Genomic DNA, 24,676 nt, shown 5'->3' on the forward strand with positions numbered 1-24,676 from the left:
GGGGTGTACATGGACTTTGTGGGCATAACTTGAAAAGTGAGGTACGACTTCCATTTTGGTGTGTGGCTACATCTAGGTGACAGAATTGCATACATCAAAAAATTGGGTTGTCGCGTCAAAATCCAAGATGGCCACCACTACGTATACAGTATATGTAAACTGGCCACCCCATCATTTGAGGGAACTATACTTCCTACCTTTTATAGTGCTTAAAACTATAGCTTCTTCAAATGATTGGGATTGGGGTGGCTGCAGATTATTCTATGGTGGCCAAGGCCACCAATGGCCACCCCCTGACCTTTGCGCCTGGTTGTGGGGAAAATTGCTCCCTCCGCTCTCCAGGATCTGTCACTCTGCTACTTCAGACAAGAAAATAAAAGAAACACAAACATACCTTTGGTTTTATAAACGGTGTAACTCCTGCCCACTTGAATATCCTGCAGCAAAAATAAAGGTTTACTTTTATTCTCTGTTCAGTTTCAGTCCAGAAAAACACTCGTCTCAAAAACTACAAACTTTCACAATTCAAATCCCTCAAGGACGGGGGACACTGGTGTATCACTTGTTAAACCAGATTTGACTTTCAGTTCATTTATAACTTTACCAGATGTTTGTTGTACTTCACTGCTGTTTATATATTTTAGTTTTACTTGTCTGGAACTTTAGCAACAGGCAGGAATCTTCTTAAGCACTCGATTCAAATCTTTTCAGTCTTTTCCTTGAATTTCACCAAGGTTCCTCTGAGTGCTTGAAACCAGACTAACTTGAATAAAAACGACTTTGCTCAAAACTCCTATAAAGTATTATAACATATTACTTTGGCTTATGGCATCTGATGTTACTAATTAGACTTGTTTAATGAAAAAATGGTTGTAATCCTAGACCACATTTATCAACGAAAAATAAATGCCTTTTACAAGTCGCATTCAGGACAGAAGCAATTCTTCACACTCCAGATATGTGGGAAGATATTCTCTGTGGTAAGCAAACGCCCCTGGTGTTTATGAATTCTGATTCTTAGTTTGACTTTGAGACTGGTTGATGATGACCATGGCATGTATTCAAGACCAGAACACAGCTCTGAGTTGAAGGGAAGTGAGTTTCTGCTGTGAATGAGTTATGTGACCTTAGCCAGACTCAAACAACTTTTCAGTCCTGTTCTGTATATTTACTGAGACACATGAAAGGCCGCAGCGATTAATCACGTTGGATTTCATATTCCACGCCACTCCACATGATTCCTGAGGTTTTGAACCTCTGTTGTACCATGCGAGGTTTTCCAATCAGCTACAGAACAGGAGTAGATGCAAACTCTCCAAACATAAATTCAGTAAAAAAAACAAAAAAAAGGCCCAGCTTTCCTTAAAGGACTGCATATCCCAGGTCTATCTTTCATACCAAAGTTTTACATTAAGCTCATCTTTTGTTTCTACAGGTTAGTCTCATTGAGCCTCAAGGACTCATTTACAAGAGAGACCTGATTTAACAAAGAGTGGTGACAACAGCAGACAATCATAAAAGAAAGCTTATCAATTGGAAAAAATAAATGAAAGAAGATTATATAAAAAACAGCTAGGTTGTAAAGCGATTTAGAAAACTAAAAACAGGAACATGTCTGCATTGGTCCCTGCCAGGAGTCCAACAGATTCTTAAAGCCACTTAAAGAGGTCAAAGGTCGAGAGCTTCAGATGTTTTTACAAGATATTCCAGGAAACTGGAGCGGAGTAGGAGAAGGTCCTTTTGTCTAGTTCAGTCCTCACTGAGGGAACACTGCAGGTAATGATGTCCTGAGAGCGCACGCTGTAGCTGCACTCACACAGAGACATGTAGGAGGAGATGAATGAAGGCAGCAGATCAAGAAGTGATTTAAAGATGAAAATGTACCAGTGGGAGAGTCTGTGTGAAGTTAATGGTGACCAGTTAACACGATAGTTACAACCAGTTATGAATCTTAGTGCACCGTGACAGACAGTTGTAGCTGTTTGGTCAAACCTTGAAAATATTGTTATGCTCACTCCCACAAGATGACTCACAGTATTTGTTGTTAAAGACTTTCAGCTACTAATATGTCTAATTTTAACTCATTAAGTTTAATGTATCAAACATAATGAACCATTTCAAATCAGCCAGCTACAAAGAAATGAAGTTTGTTGGGACAAACGAGCTAAAAGCAGCAGAGGGGAAAACAATGTTGAGAACGAAGTGCAATCATACACCGGGTCCCTGTAGGTCCTCGTTTACGAAAAAATTATGAGTAACAGGCAAATTTTCCAGACTGTTTGTCAGTTTTCAGCCTTTGTGTCAGATTCATCGCATCTGCTGTTGCTGGTTATGTTTTATTGTCAGTGTTTTCCACGTAAAGTAAATATAACGGATAGCACCAAATTTTATGAGGCCTGGCTTTACTGCTCAGCCACAAAGGTAATGTGTGTGCTGTAACCCTTCTGGACGAGTCAGAGTTAAATGAAACATCTAAACAATAGATCAAATGGAACTCTGTGTGTAAATACGATGCACTGATGTCTGCATCACGGAGATGAGGTGGGTGTTTATTCAATCAGAGCTAGATGCAGCCCTCAAACAGTTGGCAGCAATTATCCTCTTGGGAAGTTAACAAAAAGGCAATCAAGAGATTGTGAGCTGTATATGTGGATCTTAGAGCTGTACACAAAAACTAACTGCAATTGGAGCAACAGGCCACTGTGCGAGTCATTTGTACAGACATGATAAGACTGCAGCCGCTTCAAGCAGATCCTGTCGCTGATGGAAGAATAAAGCTTCACCTGCTCCTTGATGGGTGTTTGCACAGTGAGGCTTTCACATGCCGCCAGCCCCTTTCCAAAAAGGACTCACAAATCTACTCTGAAATAAACTTGTGCTGATTCTTAACACTCTTATTCATCTTTAACCGTTTTTACACAACGAGTTTAGGTTTTGTGATTTTTACAGATTTTACCACCAAATGTTCAGCTAACAGTTTGTTACTCAACGTCATTTTGGATTTGTCTAAAATGTTTTGTTTTTCATTGTATATTCAACTTGTACACCAAAATGTCAGCATTATGTCATCTCTCACTCACTTTCTCACTTCTGTAGGACTCGGGCTTTTATCTCCAATTCACCCCGAGTGTGGATCACCAAGCTTCCACACATTCATTTACATTTTACCTCGAATTTTCTCTTTAAACCTGGAAATGAAGGGTCTCAGTAACTTATACCTCCTTCATTAAACACTGTAGAGACGTGTGACTGATCGTCTTCTGCTGCTGATGGTTGAAAGATTTTGAAGATCTGACGTGCACAGCAACATTGTTTGAATCTCAGTTTTCATTCTCTTTCCGTCTCTTAATAAAATTAAATTTAAAAACATTTTTTTGAGCTGCACTATTACAAAGTTATGTTTGAATTTTGAGCAGTTTGAGCACTGACAGCCTTCATTATTGCTTCAGAAATTTTCTAGTTGACTATTTTATTCAAAATCTTGTCATATTTTTTTAAACAAGGTATTTTTTTTATTGATTCTTGCATTTTTAATAACACACAGAACAAATTGACAGAACAAGACCAAAAACAAAGCCCCCTCCCACCCCATCCCTCCCCACACCGGATCATTTACACATAAACAAAAGTAAATCAAACGGTACAAGTTCTCCACGTATAACCCAAAGTTCTGCCACGTGTCCCAGAATCTTTTAACAGAACCCTTCAGGGTATGTCTTGTTTTCTCCAGATATGATACATCACCTCTCTGATCCATTGTACATATGTTGTGAGGTGTGGGTCCTTCCAGTTGTGCAAAGAGAGAGCAAAAGGCCGTCATATCCCTCTCGCATCTGCTGGAGGACGTATCCACAGGGACCAGCCCGAACAGTGAAATGAGTGATGGGTGAACAGTTTTCCCTCATATTCCAGAGGAGGTGTCAGAAATAGATTGCCAAAAAGTCTGCAGTTTGGGACAGGTCCAGAATGTAAGCAGGAGTGTAGCTGGAGTTTGTTTGCAACGACTGCATGCAGGGTCCAGGTCGGCTTTGATCCTGGACAGTTTGTCTGTGGACCAGTGCAGCCAGTGCACCACCAATCTCATCATAGTTTGCCTGTGAGGTGCAAGTGCTACTTTTAAGTGCTGGTCTTGATACAACCACTCCGGGGCTGTTTCTTGATTTTCCTATGACTCTTTGCTGTAGTTTGAAAGAGTTTAATACTAATTGAGCTACTTAAAAGGACACATTGGGCATTTTGAAGTGATGTTCTGTGACAAGTTATAAAAGGTTGATATCTCATCTGTTGCAGATTCCTCTGTTTGGAGGAATAGTTTAATTTTGACTTTAACAGTCTGAAGGAGGCCAAGACCAAAGTAACCTGCTGCTGTCTTAAAATATTTTTATTTCCATTGCTGCCTGCTTATTATTTTGTGGTTCTTCTTCTTCTTTCGGCTGCTCCCTTCTTCAGGGGTCACCACAGCAATCTAACTCACACGAAGACTTGGCAATTATTTTTATGCCGGATGTGTGGAGCAGAGAGCTGACATTTAGGGCGCCTGGCGGAGCAGATGGTTTAGGGCCTTGCTCAAGGGCCCAGAGTGGGGCAAATGAGGGTGGAGGCAGGTGTGGGCGTTTCACCTTTCCCACCCACATTTAGATGTTGTTGGTCTGGAGAGTTGAACTGGCGATCTTCCGAACCTTACAGACCCACCTTCTGTAACCTCTGCGCCACCACTCCCCCTTAAATTATTATTTTATTATTAATGAAATTATTTTGTGGTTATTTGCAACACAAACAGTTAATTTGCACACAGAAACATTTCTGGTGCAGACTAGTGTCAGTTCCAACTAAAACTTTTAAAATATTTCTGGCATGACCTTAATTGATGAACAGCAGTGTAAAGGTTAATCAGCTCGTTTTAGTTTGAACTGCTGTAAATATTGTGACTGGAATTGTTTAAATATTGCAGACATCCTCTTTGGGCTTGGCCCCACTCATAAAAGATGTCCGCTCATGAATCTTGACAAACTTTACCTTTATTTTTGAAACTGATGATGTGCAACGACATCTACTGCAGGTAAGATATTAGTTTATAACCTTTACAGAGAACCTCAGTTCAAAATGTTTCAACCATTTGTTGAACTACGCTGTAACCCTGATTAATGACATGATTTTATTCATGTATTCATTCATTTAAAATGACCAGAATAAATTCATCAGAAAGAACAAAAACATTGAATGAAAAGGTGCAGAAAGAAGAAAAAATCTTATATCTGCCCCTTATTAAAAAAATAAACTAAACAAACAACCTACACTTGAACAATCTCCAGATTGAAAATAAAAAACACCAGGTATCCTTCACCTATACCTTCCCATCAATTTTAACTTGATCTTTTTAAACATAAATTGTTTTAGAAACGTTTGTGTTGATATCAAGACAATCCATAATCCTGTTCCCTGAACTACAACGCAGCTCCTTCACACTCGTTCTAAATGGAGGTTTTACAAACATTTACATTCCCTTAAGGTTATAATGACTCTCTTTTTAAACAAATTTTAACTGAATATTTGGGGGTAATATTTTTATGAGGTTTATACATGATTTGTAAAATATTATATTCAACCAAATAATAAAATTGTAATGATTTAAACTGATGAAATAATATATTTGTTGGGTGACCATAGCACTTCCTACTAATAATTCTTATAGCTCTTTTTTGTAAAATAAAAATAGGATTTGTAATTGTTTGCATGCTTTTCCCCAAACTTCATTCGTTACAATAGATTAAATGTGGAACAATCATTACATTATACAATGTATATAAAGCTTTGTCATTCAAATACTATTTTACTTTATACAGTAATGCAACTGATTTTGCTATGATTTGTGTCCCTTTAACTAAATATCATTTTGGGACAGTTGGCAACCCAACGTGAGGCGTTGCATTTTGTAGTAAGACGAGTAGAAACTCACAGCGGTGGCATCGCTCTGTTACAGATCATTTGAAGAGGTAGATCTTCATTCAGTTCAGTCTCTGACATATCACCAGCGACAGGTTATCTCCCAAAGCTCCACGTCGCTGCATGTATGAAAACCAGTGCCTGTTTCAACGTTGTGGATTTGTTGACATGTCCAGTCGTCAGTTTTACCAGAGGGATGGTGGAGGAAGGAACACCTGGTTAGCCCCCCCCCTCTCTAACAAGCTGTCATGGGAACTAATGAGCTGCCTGATTATCATCCCCAGGGAGGATGTAAAATCTCCGTTTTCTATTTTTACCACAGTGGACAGAAACGTGCTGATTGTAACTCACAAGGTAATTGTGAGACATGCCCAGGATCCTCCAGAACTTGATTTGAGGAGTTTTGATGCATGAATTGCTCATGATGAAAATATCTGATTGTTTCACAACTTCTCAACATGCAGTGATGTTTTTACTAATGAGCATTTCCTGTATGGATACTTTAAATTTTAAAATGCACGATCTGAGACTGTACCTGCCACCAGCCCCCTCCAGCCCCCACCCCCCAGTGCCACATCATCAGCAATCATGCTCGGAGCTCACAGCAGCAGCCCGCCCACAATAGAGGTCTAATCTGAAAGTGATTAGCACTGACAAATTCAGGGGAACTGTAATGTGCGGCATAAGCAAGGCTGTGTTTGTTTAGCCTCTGAACAGAGCTCAGGGCAAACATGAAGGTTTCTCCAAATAACGGATGGCATGCACTGTAAACTGACTAATTCCCGCCGGATCTCCGTCAGCGTCAGAGGTTTGTGTGTGGTCATGACTCCAGTGGACCGGCAGACCCAACCTGTATACATCGATATCTTCGTGGCGAATGAGGATGAGTCCTCAGATTCTTGCACTCGTCCTTTAAACGCCTATTTTACAGTCGTATTGTCTTTTTATCTCAAAACACATGAGACTGTGATTTTATGTGATTGACTAACACAAAGTTGCACATAATAACGTAGTGAAGGGAAAATTATTCATGTTGTTTTAAAATTTCTCTACTAATAACAATCTGAAAAGTGTGGTGTGCCCTTATATTCCCCCCACACTTTGACCTTTGTGCTGTTGTGTAGCAGAATTAAACGGATGTGCCTTTTTATAAGTTGCAACAAACTTCCAGGGAGCAGTTTCTGAACGTTCACACTCGTCTGTTTGTGGATGGCAGCAGACACTTTTTTAAAAGTGTGGCTTCCATCCAGTAAAACCAAAAACAATCAAAGAAATACTTGAGTTTAAAGGTGGATGTTTGAAAACTTGATCAATCCCGTTGATCTCCAAGTGTCAGAGCAACCCTGTGGTGTCTCGTCTTCGGCGTGCTGGATATTTGACACGATGTGTTGCACACGAGGCGAGCAGTGAAGTCCATGCGCACAGATGAACAGTCCTGCAGTCATGCACTGCCTCTGCGCACCCTCTCAAACATACAGCGTGTGTTATAACACGGGCGTCCTGTCAGACAGGCTGTGTGCCTGTTACCCTTTAGAGTTGTTGCCAGGCAAAAGGGTTTAAAGATAGCATTTTGTTATTCCTTCTTGCTTAGAAAGAAAGCACACAGTATGTTGTATAAATGTTTTTACTCCCACTGAAACTGTAATATTTATTCTTTGCTCGTATCTGATTCATAATTTGTAATTCATACTTTCTGAACCAGAACCTCAAGATGTCCGTGAGATTTGGATTTTCCTTTTTTAGCATCTGGTAAGAAACAAAAACAAACAAACCCACTTTCCCCATGTCTCTGTGTTTTTTTTCTTTTTTATATTTAATTTCTAAACTGGTGGTGTTATTGATCTTGGCTTACTGTTAAAACCCAGTTCCGCCATTAGTCGGTCAGAGCCCGAGGTCTACTCTGAACCATGAATGTATCTCAGTGTTGCTGGTGTGGGTTGTGGACCTTTCCATCACCAGCTGGGTTTTGAGGTGACGTCCTCACTCACCACCCAAGATCTGAGCTGTTTTTCATGAAAACCTTACACTGATAGTATCACGGCTTTAGTTTCACTACTGTATGGACCCTTTAAGGCTAGAACTAAGCTAAAACACTCTGGAACATTGATACAAGCACATGAACACGTATCATTCACAGTTCATAGTAGGCCCTGTACTTGTTACTCTACAAGGTTATCTAACCGTTTCGTCTGTGGAAATGGGATCCGTGTGGTTGTGATGTCTTCTGTGTTGATGTCATCGTTCAGTCCAGTTCTTTTTTGTCACCGTGGTTGCTATTTACAAGCTTCGTAAGAGCAACTGTGCCACTAGGGCAGGTGACTAAATACTCTTGCAGAACGTAAAAGTGCATCTTTCTCATGTTTCCTTATATGTAAATAGTTTCACGTGTTAATACTGCTTATAAATTCAGATTTTTTTTTTAATTAAATATGTGCAAGAGGAGACGGCAATTTCTCCTCTTCAGCTGTCCTTGCAACATAATAACAGCAAACATCAAAAAGGAAGAAGCTCTGCTAAGATCAGACGAAAATAATATTGTACTTCACCCTGAACACATTATGTGAAACACGGTGGTGGCAGCATCATGCCGTGGGGATGCTTTTCTGACCACTCACTCCTAAAATGTTGAGACTGGATGGAGGTTCAACCTCTTGCTGAATACAGTATAAAAATACAATATTGTCTTGGGCGGCACAGTGGCGTAGCTGATAGAGCTGCCGCCCGCCTCGCAGCAACAAGGTTGCCAGTTCGAATCCCAACTGGGGGGCCTTTCTGGGTGGAGTTTGCATGTTCTCTCCGTGCATGCGAGGGTTTTCTCCGGGTACTCCGGTTTCCTCCCACAGACCAAAAACATATCTAAATCTAAATTGTCCCTAACTGTCCTTGTGGTCTCTCATAAAAACGTCAAGCCGACCTGGATCTTCCACACATCTGTCTAGGAGTGAGATTGTTTTGATGATCCAAAATGATAAAATTTCTGATAGGCAGGTAACGCTGGGTCAGAGAATTACCTGAAGAATTTTGTTCAGCACGGTCTGACTGCATCGCCCTGTCCTTTTGTTTGTTTTCCTGAAAATATATTTTTGACATAAATCATTCTGAAGGCGGGTGAGTTTGTCATCATGGCCAAGACAACGGAAGTCCTCTTTACATAGAAGTCCAACAACTCATGCAACCTTTCATTTAAGAACACTTGAGTAGTTGTAAAACTGGACTTCATTTCCTCTGGAAGCAAGTTGCAAACCCCTGTGTAAAGACACACTGGACCGTTCCATCTGCAGGTCATGTTTGCGTGGAACGGTCCACATCTGTAAGGTGCGGAGTCGAGCGGCTCCCTTCAACCCCTAAACCAGTTCTTCTGATCAGAGCAGTGAATTCATGGTTGAAGAGGGAGCTGCACTTTATCTCTGTAACATTTTGACCAACGCATGTAACAGACACTTCATTAGGATTTTAGGAATGTTATGTCAACAAATGGTGTAATAAATCTCCTTTAAATGTTGCAGCGTTAGGTAAATAGGCAAAAAGCTTAATTAATGTGTGTTAAGCACAGCTGACACCCTGAAAACCATTTGTCTCTTGTTAAACTGTAAATAAAACCTTCTTGAGGAGGACATGGAATTTTTAAATTTCATTTCTTAAAATGAGGTCGTTCATCCATAAATAACTAAATAAATGCAAAGCGTGGTAACCTGAGTCGGAGTCATGTACAATAATCTCTGCACCAGTAGTGAGGGGGGGAAGAGAGGAAAGCTGTGAGTTTGCTGTGGCAGCTGAGTGGAAACAGAACAGATGTCGGCTGGTGCAGGCGTCCTGTGTGACAGAGGGGCCTCTGAGATGTACGCTGGACGTGCAGCGGGATGCTCCTCTGCTGTTCTGTGATATAGGTTAAATAAACTCCCTGGGACTCGAGCTGGCATTGATGTGACATCACTCAACTGCTGAGAAAGAGATCCCTGGCTCTAAAGCTGGAGCTTTGAGGTGGCCTTTGTTTTCTCTACTGGAGGAACTGTTCAAGGCCACATTTAGAAGAGGGATATAATAAAAATAGTGGGAGAGGCCACTAGAAACATAATGAGGTTCCTGATGTACGTTTTGCCCCATGTCATCCAGATGTTTTGTCAGAGGTGTTTTTCTTTCCGCCCACATCTCATCTCCTGTCTTTCAGCACACCTTACATATTATCACACATGCCTGTTATCAGCAGAAGGTGCCCATTGTGTGTCCAGATGAGTAATAGTCTGAAGGGGTGAAAAGAAACGTGTCACGGTCAAAGAATGCAGACTTCAGAGACCTTCTGAAGGCAATGCTTTTTCTTCTCCCAGCGTGTCATGCACACGTGTCGGGTTGATGCGCAGCCGTGCTCGCTCACCACGTACTGTATGTGTGGCCTTGTGGAGCGTGTTGTTTCAGGTTAATGATGATGGTTTGCTCTCTTGTCTTGCAGCTGAGATATCAGCATGGTTTGGCCACCCCAGACCTGCAGCAGACACTACCCAACCTGAAGAACTTCCTGGAACATGGTCTGATGGTGCGATGGTAAGAAAACCACACAATGAGAGGAATTAATAGTTGCACAAACTCATTAAAACGATCAAAACTGATTAGATGGTTTTATTTTAAATGTTTCTTTAGGAAACCACATTCCCTTGTGCTGTATAAGATATAAAGATGTAAACGTATATGTCCCGCTGAAGACAAAGGACTAACTCTCTGGCTCCTCTGTCTTCATGTCTGGAGGACATCAAAGCCTGGATGGCTGTGAACTTCTTAAAGTTAAATGAAGGAAAGACTGAGGTGATGGTCTTTGGAAGCTCCACTGACTCCCAATGTCAATGATGGTTCTTTGGCCCAGTACATCAGGCCAATTATTACAAACCTGGGGGTCAAAGTCGATGCTGGACTAAAATTAGAAAACCACGTCAGAGCAGTTGTTAAATCTAGTTTTTTCTGTCTGAGGCAGCCGACGAAGGTGAAGCTGATTCTTTCTAAGCAGCATTTTGAAACAGTAGTTCACGCCTTTGTGACCACTCGGCTGGACTACTGTAATGCACTCTTTACAGGAATCAGTGATTCATGTATCTGTCAGCTTCAGAGGGAGCAGAACGCTGCTGCACGGCTTTTAACTGGCACACGAAGGTTTGAGCACATTTCTCCTGTTTTAGCCTCCCTGCACTGACTGCACCTACATTCCAGGATTCATTTTACAATTATTTTATTTGCTTTTAAAGCTCCTAATGGACTTGCCCCGCCCTATCTGTTCGAGTTGCTGCATCCATACGCACCCTCTCGATCCCTCAGGTCACGTGATCAGCTGCTCCTGAGTGTGCCAAAGACAAAGCGTGAGCTCAGAGGAGACCGTGCTCTTGCTGTGGCAGCTCCTAAACTGTGGAACGACCTGCCCTTGAACATCAGACTCTTCCCTGTCTGTTTTTAAATCTCTTCTTAAAACCATCTCACCATCTGAGATTTTGACTTTTAATCATTTTTGCATCATTTTGCAACCAAACTATGTGCACAGTCTAAAGTCCAGTAGGTTATGATTGTCTCAAAATACATCCACATGGCTCACTGATCACAGGGGTGCAAAACCTCTACAATGGTGGTACCACCACTACTGTTGCTGTGGCGGCACCGAGACAAACAACCATGAGAGCTGACTGGGTATTGCAGAGAGCGTTAGAGTTACGAACGTGGCAGATTTGTACTCACACCTGTTAGGCTCTGTGTGCACACCTGAGCTACAGCGCACATTTAGATCAGGTCTGTGTACTGGTAAACCAGCTCAAAAATGTTTCAGTGTGACCCGATTCTGTAACTCGAGGTCATCAACTTTCTGTTCAAGCCTTCATTTACTTAATTTACCTATTCTATGATGCCCTCACAATGACTAAATTAAACAGCCTAATCTAAGGAATTAAAGTTTAAAGGAATTATGTAAAATCGTCAAAATTATGTGCATCATAAACCTTTCCAGGCAGACCATAACACCAAACACACATGAGCTCAACCCTGATCTGCACTTAAAAATATTTATGTGGAACAAATGGTAAAATATATATCCAACATTTTTCAGTCAGGTCATCTGGACAGTTTCTTTTTTTTGTGATGAAACGTTTCGCCTTCGATCCAGAAGGCTTCATCAGTCAAGGAAACACACAACACAACTGATTCTTCCCCCAACAGCTTACTCCAAAGTGGAACAAACCAGTTATGTTGGTGCTAAGATGGATTTCTTTGCCACGCCCCCTCCTCCATTGCCGGCCCTCTTCCTTGTTGACAGTCTTGTCAAATTGGTTGAAAACAACAAAGTCCATGCTCAATAATCCAGGTGTACAATCCAACATTTTTCAGTCAGGTCATCTGGACAGTTTCTTTTTTTGTGCTGAAACGTTTCGCCTTCGATCCAGAAGGCTTCATCAGTCAAGGAAACACAACAAAACTGATTCTTCCCCCAACAGCAGTAAAATATATACTTTTTGTTTTCTTTGCGTTTGTTTGTTTGTTTTTTAAATCCAAAGAAAAAAAGAAAATTTGCGATTAAATCCGTTGTTTCCTTTCTGCGCGTGCTTTTAATTGATGATCATTTGTCGTGCACTTGCAGTCATCCTCGTGCACTTTTTTTGTAGAAAGCTGCTCAGTTCTGTGTGCAGTGGCTGAACAGCCTCAGTCCTTCACTCTGCCAAAGCTGAGGTCAGTGCAGAGCGTCCCCTCTGTCCAACGATGTTCCAGGCGTTATGGAGCACGTTGTAAATGAGAATCATGTCAAAGACGGAGCTTCGGAGTCGGAGGTTAGCTTACGTCTGAACCCGCTCTGCCTTCTTTACACACCATCAATCTACTCGCAAAGAAGCAGCTGTGTGCCGTAAGAACGGGCTTCAGTGCAGAGCTGAGCAACAAAAACACAACCACTAATTCTTATCTTGTAATATTTGAAACTTGCATTAGTTTTGAACTAATTAGTTTCATCAGTTTTGTATATTTCTGTCTAAAATACTTCATTAGGTGTACTGTACAGTATGTATGCACACCACTCCTACAAATGTTAACTAACCAACTTTAAACAGCAAATGAAAAGCTCCTAATATGTAGCATCTTTATTAAATTACATATTTAAACTTTTAATCGCCACATAGCTTCATTGAGTTTACTTTTTCCCCAAAAGTACAATTTTGATTAAAGTATTTGTTCACAGTTGATCTCAAAGGGATCCATCTACCCCTGTTTTTTTTTGTATTTACCTCCACAATAATACTCCTGATGCTATTTAGATAATATTGGACGTTTGTCCAGAGCCTAGCAGAATATTCAATTCAATTCAAAAATACTTTATTGATCCCAAAAGGGAAATTACATGTTGTTGTAACTCGTCATCCTGGTTTCATTAAAGAGTTGTTATAGATGCTGATGGCTGTGGGCAGGAAGGATCTCTTTCAGCGGTATGTCTTACAGCAGGTCTGAAGAAACTGGTTGCAGATGCTGATCCGTCTACTTGGACTTGGCGGGTTTCTCGGTCTTCTTGTTGTCACAAGCCACATTTCCTGCCAGCTCCAGGATCTTAGCAGTCATTTACTCAAGTACAGCCACCAGGTAGACGGGAATTCATCCACGGCGCCTCCTTTTCAACTCATTTGAGATGTTGGAGCTATAACTGACATATTATTTGAGCTTTTGAGATATTGATCAGCTGCTCCTGGTTGAAAAAGAAAAAAACTTGTTGCCATGGTTGCACATCAAAACAAATGTCCAAAAGTAAAACGGTTTCAGTAAAAATCCTTCCAGCTGCACAGTATCACTACACCTATTGTAGTTTTACGAACAGCATCAGTTGTAGCTTTGTTTTAGAGCATGTTTTATCTTTTTCTAGTGTGTCAGTTTAACTATTGGTAATTAAATATAATGTGACTGTCTTTTAATTATTGATCAATATTTATCACCTGCAAATCGTTTAGTACAGAAATATTGTGTCGGCAGTAAGCTTTTTAAATTTCTTTCAGATAATTTGCTAATTTTTTTTTTTGTGAAACTCATACTACTATTATAAATTATGACTTAAGTGACAGAGCAGTTTTGTTTAAAATTGTGTGCAATTATTAGATCAAAGTAAAATATGCTTTTTTTAAAAGAGAAAACCTCATCAATGTCTTGCATTGTTAAAATAGGAGTGTCTGAATAAGGCTTCAGCAGTGTGTGTTGTCGGTAAAGCAGAAAGCTTTGCTCCCTGCGTTGCCTCCCTGGCACCCTTCTGGCCTGTGAGTAACCTCTAGTAAAACCTGGGAGTTGGTACGCCTCAGACTTCAGCTTCACTGCCCGGTAAGAGGCAAAGCTGGCTTTGATCTCCGCTCCTCTCCCAGGGTCAGCAAAGGGGAAAATGTGTATTACACACATTAATTGAATAATCTTGTGTTTTGAAAGGAAAGAAGCCATGAAAAGCCAAAGCTTCCAAACCATCTTTTCAATGGCCCCTCTGCCTAATGGGAAGTGGAAGGGTCTGTAGACGCATGAGATGAAAGCATGAATCCAATAACCTTAAATCTATGCTTGTGTGTATATGTGTGCACACGTGCATATATGTTTGTAAAATAGACAGAGAAGTGTAATCGTTTCTTGGCATTGTGTCCCTGCCACCTTCTTGTATGACAACTAGACCCTGGACATAGAAACCAAATTTTATTCTGTGTTAATTCAAACCATCAGCTAAATAAAAAAAATTTAAAAGACTTTTTCATTATCCTGACCAGTACTGTGCCTCAAACTAACGTTTCAGATTGATCAGAAAATTACAAGCTTGATCCATTTTACGAAGAAAATGGATAGTTAAACAATTTCAGTAAATGTGGATTCATAATTCTGCTTTTATCTAATAGCAAATATAAGATTCTCAGTCTCAGCCACCCTACAGAGGAAGCTCATTTCAGCCACTTGTCTCCAGAATCTCATTCTTTTGGTCATGATCCATGTGTCTTGGACAGAGGTGAGGGTTGGAACGTAGACAGACCAATAAATCTAGAGCTTTGCCTTTCGATTCAGCTTCTTCTTTACCACGAATGGCTGGAACAAATCCCTCATTACTGCAGACAAGGCTTCAGCATGTTGATCCATCTCTCGCTTCAAGAATTCATGTATCTTCTCTAAGCTGGGAACACCTTTGGATCCTCCAGGAGGAGAAAGGGTATATCTGGATTTCCTTCCTGAACCTGTTACTTCCACAGTCCGACCATAGATAACCAGCAGAAAATGGATGAATGAATGGATGCTTCCCATACATTTTATTTAGAATTAGAATTTGAATAAAAATCTAATTTGAGAAACTATTTCATTACATTATTTCACTTGCTTGGTTGGCCATAAATGTTTTGGTAGTTACACAAAGGTGCAGATTGGTGACAACAAACTAGATTTCAAAATTTATAATAACCAAGAGAACAAAACCATCAAAATGTCACAAAACAAATATTAAGCTGGTGCATTACGTCATAAGAAGCATGTTAATTGACATGCTTAAATCATACAGACTGTGTAAAGCAGTTGTGGGCTGTGACGATGCGTATCAACTTTAAAATGTAAACTCAACATTTTTCCTCTCCTGAATATCCAGCCTCTTAAGAAATGGATCACCAAATAATATATTCTTTGCATTGTCTTTATAATAAGAATGTGGGTCAACATTTTCCAGATACTTGTCAACATTAAATATTCCTAAACCATTTTTAGACTTGTATAAAACAGAACAACTTAACACTAGACAAACAGTAATTTTTGTATCAGTCAGCTGACTTTCATAAACTTCCTGAATCAGAAAAGTTAGGCTGTGCCCAAAAACAGCAAGTTATCCTGAGCAGTATGTCCCCCCCACCCCCCCAGGACACTGGTTCTAGTGGTAGATCATCAACTCTTTCCCCAGACCCTTCATGTGGCAATGAGTTCTTGAACAAATCTCTGAGCACCAACCTTGGCTCCTTTATGCTACTAATAAGCATAATTATTGTGAACTCAAAAGTCCCAAAAATGTGTATTAATGAGTTTGGCTTGAACAGAAAGAAATACATCGAAGAGTTTTATAGAATAAAGCTAAAAAGTTGGATTCAAAATGTGGCAGATATTTTTTGTGAATGATTTTTGGTTTTCATTCATTCAACGTTTATTTAAACAGGCTAATCCCATTTTGAACAAATCTATTGATTTGTTAGCATCATGTACAACCCAGGACAAGTTTTAGGTGCATTATGTGACCTGATTAGATGGGCATACTGGAAAGAGGCTGGGTTTTCCAGATTTGAAGACTTCTTCATGACAGAATGAACTTGGCCCTGCGCTGTCTCTGGAAAACAAGAATTTGGACTAAACAGCACCATGTCAGTATCTATGAGAGAACATGTTTTAGATTACCATTAACATGGGGATCTTCTATGTATGAACAGTTCCATTTGGTTCCTTTTAATTCATTTAATTGGTTGAGGTTCGGTTGTTACTTTGACACACAGCTGTTTCATTCAGTTACCTACTAAGTATTTTAAGGTGTCTGCCCTTTTCCAAATAGATCCTGCAGAACATTTTGCAGATGGTTTCGTGAAGCAAACCATCTGTTGCATCCCGTAAGGCGTATATCTGCTTTTCTGAGGTGTTTCCCAGATTTTTTTTCCTCTAAATGGATAAATGATAGTGCTGTCCAAATATCTCTGCTTTATTTTTTCTAAGGTAATAAATAATGCAGTCTGAAGTACTTCCTTACAACACCAAACAGTAACTTTTTTTTTATTTACCTTTATTTATCCAGGTAGTCTCATTGAGCCACGAGAACTCATTTTCAAGAGAGATCTGTTTAGGAGCAGATGGGGGTTAAGGGCCTTGCTCATGGGCCCAGAGTGGGGCGAATGAGGGTGGGGGCAGGTGGGGGTGCTTCACTTACCCCACCCACATTTTTGATGTTGTCGGTACTGGGGCTTGAACGGGCGATCTTCCGATCACAGACCCACCTTCTCTAACCTCTGCGCCACCACTCCTCCAGAAAGAAAGAGAACAAAGAGAACAAATTGTCAATTTCTTTTTACTCTCGAGTCTTTTCTTTGTGTCGACACAGTTGTTGAGCAGCAAAAATACTGATATAGTGAAACTATCTTTTTTTTATGGATTGTACATCACCCACCGCCTTTCGTGCCAGAATTTTAAATTAAAATCATCTCGTATTGAGAAACCGTTGTAGCCGTTTTGGTCAAACCTTGTAAATATGTTATACCTCAGACAATATCACAAGTAACCACATTGGGAGTGCATGCTGTGAACCACTACCACATCGAAATTAGATCAGTATTTTAAAATGTGGCTGTCATAGCCATTTTTTTATTTATTAAAATTGATTCACTGTAGCAGTCATCTTAAATTTGCGTGACTAAGTGGTAAAGAGGTTCAGCTGTACGCCCAATGATTATTTTCTGAGTGCTATTAAAGCTCGTCCAGTAGTTCATGAGATATGTTGCTAACAGAGTTGACTCAGACAGGCAATGCTTTAAAAACAGACCTCGTGTGATCAGGTAGTGCTTGAAGTTTGTGTTAGCGATAACTCTGAGCTACTTCCACATCAAACTTTGGTTCAGTATAGAAAAAGTTATAGTTTGATCTATGTACTACAAGTCTATGTTTGATGAGGTCTTTTAGCTGTGGCAGCCAGCTTCAGTCAGGTTTACTCCAAAAGTTACTCAGTGGTATGTTTCAGTGTGTCCCCTACCATTATACAAGCGGGGCACCCCGCCCCATCAACGGAACCGAGCGTCCCATCTACTGAACCGCACACACCCCCACCCAAACACCTGTCGGCACTGATGTAACGCGACGCTAGCGGCTCGCAATACAGGAGCACGAGCTAAAAGATAAAGGCAGTCTCTTCCCTCATGCTGAACCCATCCATCCATTATCTTTTACCATCGTCTTCCATTTTGGGTCACGGGGGTCGCCGGTGCCCATGTCCAGACTGTGCGAGGGGCGGGGTACACACTGGACGGGTCGCAAGTCCATCACAGGGACACATAGAGACAAACGAGACAAACAACCATTCACTCTCTCACCTAGAGACAATTTAGAGTTACCAATCAGCCTAACATGCATGTTTTTGGTCTGTGGGAGGAAACTGGAGGACCCGGAAAAAACCCACGCATGCATGGAGAGAACATGCAAACTCCACCCAGAAAGGACCCCGGACCGTGATTTGAACCAGCAACCTTCTCTCTGAGAGGCAGCAGCTCTACCTCATGCTGAACCCTCACACTGAATATATTTAGCTGCTTACACTGAATAAGTAACAATTATGTTTTGCACCATGAGAACGCTCTTCTTATTTGTGCAGTCATACGATTTTCAAGGATTAGGATTCACGTAATCCCTAATTGTTCCCCGGGCGCTTGCATAGCTGCCCACTGCTCCTCTGGGTGTATCCCAGGTGCGATGAGTTAAATTAGGAGAATTAATTTTGCCATTGTCTGGGAATGACGAAAACACATAACACTTATACTTCTATATAGTATTCTCCACTCAACCTGGCAAACATTAAAGGTTTAGCCTTCTTTGAAGGAATGCATATCGTCTTCTACTTTTCATGCCAGAGTTTTAGACTGAGATCATCTTATGTTGAGAAATGAAGCGGTCGCAGCTGTTTTGGTCAAACCATTAAAATACAGTAGTTATGCACAATCCTGTGCAGTATAGCATGCTGCCATGCCCAGAGTGCATATTGGTGCTAACGCTCAGCTACGAACACATCAAGTTTGGGTCCAGCATCTGTTAAATTAACTGTGGTATAGTCATTTTGTGGTAGCTAATGTTGATTAGCTGTGGTAGACGTGTCAGCAATTGACCAATCGGCAACCTCATTCACACCTCCCCCTAACGAACCGGACTTTCTAGGCAAACAGACTAGAGTTGGATTAAAGCAGATTAAGCAGGGCTGGTGTGAATGCACCCTTCAGCTTAGACTACTAGAGGACAAATTGACCTAATGTCCTTAAATAATTTGCTAAAATTGAATAGTTTTCATTTGATACTATTTCTATCAACATGTGATTCTTGACCTGCCATTGTGTATCTGTTCCTACCAAACCCAGCTGGTCGAAGCAGATGGTCCTCTTGTCCTGAGCTGGTTCTGCTAAAGGTTTCTTCCTCGTGAGGGAGTTTTTTTTCCAGGGTAACCTGCTCGCTGAGAGGCAGCAGCTCTACCAGTTGTGCCACCGTGCTGCCCATTATAATTACATGATTTTAATAATAGGTCGTGATCTAAAGTGGGCCGGTCTGAGGCCTGAAACTCCAGGACTGAAAATGAGTCCCACTCCGGCCCTGTGTGGCAGCCATCTTGAAAACATTTTACTCCAAACATTAATCTGTAGTAGTTGTCCATCCATTAATCATTTTTTACGAGTCTGATCTGTTCAGTGCTTCAAGAGATATTTTGCTAACATTCAGACACACATTCAGACATTGGTAAAAATAATATTACCTGACTTTTGGTTGACTGGTGGATAAAAATGATCTTCCCAAGTATCCAGAGAAGATGGCGGCTGGTTTAGAAAAGCCTGTAATAAGAAGTATACGCTTTTAACACACCGTTGCAGCATTTCCTTTCCATGTTAGTTCCAGTACTCTTCTTGGGGAAAAATAATAAAATCAAATTCATTATCTCGCTCTGGGACCCATCTTTTGAAGTACGGATGAATAAAAACGACTCTAGAGCAGCTGCAGGTTATTTTTTATAGACTGTGACAGACAGGATAATCGGCTTCCTTTGCTTCTGACTGCCACATCTTTCTTTTTTCACACATCTAAACACGAAGGGTGCTTTGGGTGGTGGGGAGGGAGTGGGTATTGTTTCTGAAGTAAACTTGGACGCAGCTCGATTCTCCATATATAACTAGTTCAGCATGTGTCCTGTCTGCAGGGAGATCCTCTACAAAGCACCGAGACACGCACCATGAGGGCAAACTGGGATTATCTCTGACATGTTATCGAGAACAAATGGAACACTGAGGACAAGAACCGTGCATGTTAGAATGAAGGAGTCAACTACAAAGAGTTGTATTTTTAATGCTCATCTGGCCAGCTGTTGATCAGGAACCCATTGTTACCTGTCAGAATAAATACAAGACAGCTCTGAATGAAAAACACATCCACTTAAGGCCTAGTAGACTTTTACAGACTTCCAGTCTCGTTCTATTGCCTGAAAGTAGCACAGTGGGATTAAGAGTCAAAGTGGGAGGCAAGGTGTGGCCAGGAGATTTAACACACAGCTGAAAGATGTGATGTTCCCCAAAACCCCATACAGTGAGAAAACTTGGCAAGAAGACTTTTGTGTTACAAGATGTACTCTAGGCTGATTATATTTAGACAGCTGCCATCAGTGGAGAAGAAGGGAAAACACAACACCAGAAAAGATGGGACATTATGTAAAAAAATATTTTTTCCCCCGTTGTTTTCTTGTTTTAACTTCTCGTGCAGTTATGGGGCTGCAGTTGTATTAAGTTGTGCTTTGAATGATTTGCAGTGCCAGATAAAGAAAGCACCGTTCATTTAGTTGAAATGTCGGCCATGACTTGCTGCTTCTCCACACTTTGAACAGACTGTACCTTTGCACCCTAGATGGATCTGATTTACTGTAATATACACACTTTGAAGTTGACAAGTTTGTCTTAACACAGGACAGGTTTCTCCTGTTCTCAGCAGGGTGTCCTGCCTGTGAACCCTGTCAGGACCACCTCAGCAGGGTGTCTGCAGGGGTCGAGCTCCGGGTCCATTTGACAAGCTGTCGTGTGTGGTAGTAAAACCATCCATCACACTGTTGGCTAATGCATGATGAAGGCATGCACACTCATCGCTGGTATCTAAGCACCACTCTTACAAACTAGACTGCCTTGGCTAAGGCCTGGTAACAGCAGAGTTATCTATTATGACAGCACGTCCAACTGAACAAGCAAAGACCTGTCCTCAAGACTTTTACCAACACATGTGAGTCTGTAATTGAGCCTCTTCTTCCCTGACAGCAAAACAGTCACACTAACCAGAGTATCCAGAGTCCACTGAGTTATACATGGCCTTGACTATTGGAAAGGGCGTTGAGGCCTCCCCGTTTAGGTAGATTTATGGCTTCATCTGGGACATGGGTGGGGTGTTCCAGATCCTGAGTCTGTTATCGGTTTTGGAAGAAAATTTCTGACATAGCTGGGTGGACGCCTGCCGTGCTTTTCTAGTCGGCACGACACGAGCGTAGTCTCGCTGCTGCACAAATGTTTTCTGAATGCTGTTAGGTGGAGAGATTTGCAAACAGCTGCAGCTGCCTCTGGATTAGGAACAAAGACCTGGGGTAGGGATGACTGGTGCTGATGAGCTTTAAAAAGATAGTCTGGTAATTTTTAAATTATGTTCTGTCAACAGTTATCAATGGTGTCAGTTACAGATCACAGAAAATAGGGCTAACGTTTTCCTTCAGGCTAGGCTAATAGCTAACTAAACGAGGGCCTGTTATCATTATTCCAGTTTATAAAACCGCTCTTTCTCAAACATTATATTAGTTTGTGTTTAATTGTTACACTTTTGCTTGACAGCTACTGATTACTTTGTCACTGTTTTCTCAACCTTGACATTCAGCAGCCTCAGCACCATCTGCATACGTTCAGAACATGCACATAGTAACGTGGACGGTCAGCTGAGAAAATGACAACGAGCTAAACAAACTGTGTCGAACAAAAGTCTAGAGGTTTAATATTAGCTAATATCAGTAGTCAGTATAGTTTTCATGAAAAACAGTTTGGCTAGCATTAGCCTAGCATGGACAATTGTTTTCGCCCTTTGTGCCCTTTTCTGCACAATCTCTTTTCTTTGGCTGATGTCACAGCTGATACGATTAACTACGGTAACTATTTGACAGAACCCATCAAAGTTAAGTCAGATCCTCTGGACGGGTTATTTTTGTTAAAACGTTTCGTCTTTCATCCAAAGGACTTCTTCAGTCTGAGGAGCTACAACAAACTCAGTCTTGTAAATAGCACCTTCACAGTTTTATGGTGCTAAAATGGTTTCTGGAGTCCGCCCTCTCCCCCGCTGACTCCTCTGAGGCAGTCATGGCCAAAGTGGTTCAGGATAACAAAGTTCATGCTCAATAAATCAGGTAGATGAATCCAACAAAGTTAAGTCAGGTCCTCTGGATGTTTTTTTTTCTCTTCTATTTTCAGAAACTGTCTGAGCACCATGTGAAGGTCTATTTTTAAGACTGTTTGTTGCAGCTCCTTGGACTGAAGAAGTCCTTTGGATGAAAGACGAAACGTTTCAACAACAAGAAACCGTCTAGAGGACCTGACTTAATTTTTCTACCTGGATTATTGAGCATGAACTTTGATATTATTAATGTAGTTGATAGAGCATCACTTCAGAAATTACCAGACTGTCCTTTAACTCTGTTATTACAACCATGGACTATTCTTTTCACAGTTTGCACACAGCTTGTAGTTTTTATAAGGTTTCAGTATCACAGATAAAATAGTCATGACTGTATAAACATCCTCAGCTTACGTGCACATTTTAACATCTAAAATAGCTGAACATTTGGACAAATAAAAAGAGTCTGGAATAAGGCAGTGTTTTAAAATGAACGTGTGATGAGCTTTACAGTGTCACCCTCTAGGCTGTTGTCTGCACTGTGCTGTCGAACTCTCACTTATTAGAGTTTCTTCTGGTTTTTACAGCGACAGACATCACGTCTCCAGCTCAATCCCAGTGCCCGTAAAACCCCAGCTGAGTGTGTCCGCAGCCTCAGAAATGAGCTACCCCTACCAGGACGGCTCTCCAGAGCGAGGCGTGAGGAAGAGGGCGAGCTCGGAGGATGAAGCACAGCTCAAATATAAGTTGCCACCTCCTCAGAGCAACCACGCAGCCTCGGGTGAAGAGCAGCCTCCCGTTAGCCTGTCCCCCCCTTTACCAGCACCCAAACAGCTGTCGTCCTCACTTAATGCCAGCATGGCCGCTCTTAACATCCCCCCGACGAGGGAGGCCAACCAGGCTGGAGAGCAGGAGGAGGACGTGGAGAAGAGTGGGGATACAAATGTAAGAGAGGAGGAAGACAAAGAGACTGAAGCAGATGAGGGGGGGGTTAAAGAGCAGCCACCCAGCAGCACAGGTGCGTCTAATGCTGGTTTGAAACAGGATGTCGGCGATGAAACCGTTTCGTCTGTCCAGCACATGAATGGTTCGTTACTGCCGGGACAGACACCGGTCGGTCCGGTCCCAGAGCCGCTCTGCTCTGTGGAACAGGCCGAGGAGATCATGGGCACGGAGGCCACAGGGTTGGGCCTGGGGGTGGGGTTAGCAGACGAGGCCCGGCTGGAAGACTACCACTGCATCCCCGTGGACCACGCCGTGGCTGTAGAGTGTGACGAGCAGGTGCTGGGGGAGCTGGCCGTCTTTGAGGAGTTCTCCAGGCGCATCTATGCACTAAATGAGAACCCGTCCAGCTTCCGCATGCCGCGCAAAAACTCTGACAAGTGACCCGGAGGGTCTGAGGAGAAAACGAGTTGTGGACAAACTCATGCAGTTTAGACAAATGCAAGGCAGGGACAGAAACTGAACTGTAGGAGGTGTGGTCCTCACGCCTCAACTGCTCTCAAGGTCAAGGAGCTGCTCCTCAAGAACCAATTTGCACTTATTGTAAACATTTCGATAGTAATCTTGTGAAAATGATCAACAGTGTAAGTTCTGGGACAGCAAAGGTCCAACTCACCGAGCTGCGATTGTCGGAGTCTAGATGGTTCCTGAAAACGGAGAACAGGTCCACTTTCAGTTCTGGACGTTCAGCGTCCAGCTCTGGAGACGTGCTGAAGATGCCCAGCAGCTACACCGCAACTATGTCTGGAGAAAGTTTGTAGCTTCGTTTTATTCAAAAGAATAAATAAAACTTGAAGTGACGGTGAGCTTGAGCTGATGAAGTTGTGAATCCCTGCAAACGTTTTCAGCACATTTCTCCTGTCAACGCTGTTGACGGTCGCAGCCCGGTGACGCTTCCTGAAGCTGCACTTCACCTTTCTTTTGATGCCAGCACGATTCTCGTTTTCAAAACACAAGACGTCGTTTCTGTCGGTGTTTCAGTCGTCAGCGGGCTCAGTCATCAGTTTGTACGAATGTTTAAAGGGATATTCCTGCCACTTGTCAGTGGTGTTTTACACAAAGCTGTGATCCTGTCTGTTGCAGGTGTCTCCGTGAACGGCCTCACTTTAGACAAACAGAGTTTGGTTCTGCTTGGACTGAGGTGGGTCGCTGCCATCTTAAACAGCTCCACTCCTCGCAGCTTCTTGGTGGTTCACGGGGCGTCTTCATGAACCTTTTCTCTGCCCATTCACATAAACTGTGTAGCTGTTACAACTGTAAGCAGCTGGAGCACCTCTGGTGCGGTCTGGTCAGTTCTCAGACCCCACACACTAACCTTCTTTACTCTGATCCGACACCTCCACAGCAGATTGATGACGTCCAAGTAATCTTCTAAATTTCATAGTTGTTTGTGCAAATGTTATAATTTAATCTTTTTCATCGCCATCAAGTACCCATTGCACAGTTATTTCAAAATATGATGTTGCAAAAATATTAAGACTTTCTTTCAGGAAGGGGAACGTGCGAACAAAGAAGAGCTGCTTCACTTTGCACTTGCACAACCAGATTTCATGTAAATAACTGGCACCAGTGATAAATAACTGGCACCAGTGATAAATAA

The 24,676-nt window shown here is 41.7% G+C and overlaps 1 protein-coding gene across 1 annotated transcript in view; it reads left to right on the plus strand.

The window, feature by feature from the left end:
• Positions 1-23,822, plus strand: part of uvrag (UV radiation resistance associated gene) — a 176,493-nt gene extending 152,671 nt beyond the window's left edge. The window contains exons 14-15 of the mRNA XM_037688147.1: positions 10,391-10,482; positions 22,662-23,822. Coding sequence (XP_037544075.1) covers positions 10,391-10,482; positions 22,662-23,460 — 891 coding nt within the window. The 3' untranslated portion in view covers positions 23,461-23,822. The remainder of the gene's footprint in view (positions 1-10,390; positions 10,483-22,661) is intronic.
• Positions 23,823-24,676: the final 854 nt, after the last annotated feature.

Source organism: Nematolebias whitei, chromosome 14 (assembly GCF_014905685.2).
Source record: "Nematolebias whitei isolate Nwh7 chromosome 14, NemWhi1, whole genome shotgun sequence".
Lineage (NCBI taxonomy): Eukaryota > Metazoa > Chordata > Actinopteri > Cyprinodontiformes > Rivulidae > Nematolebias > Nematolebias whitei.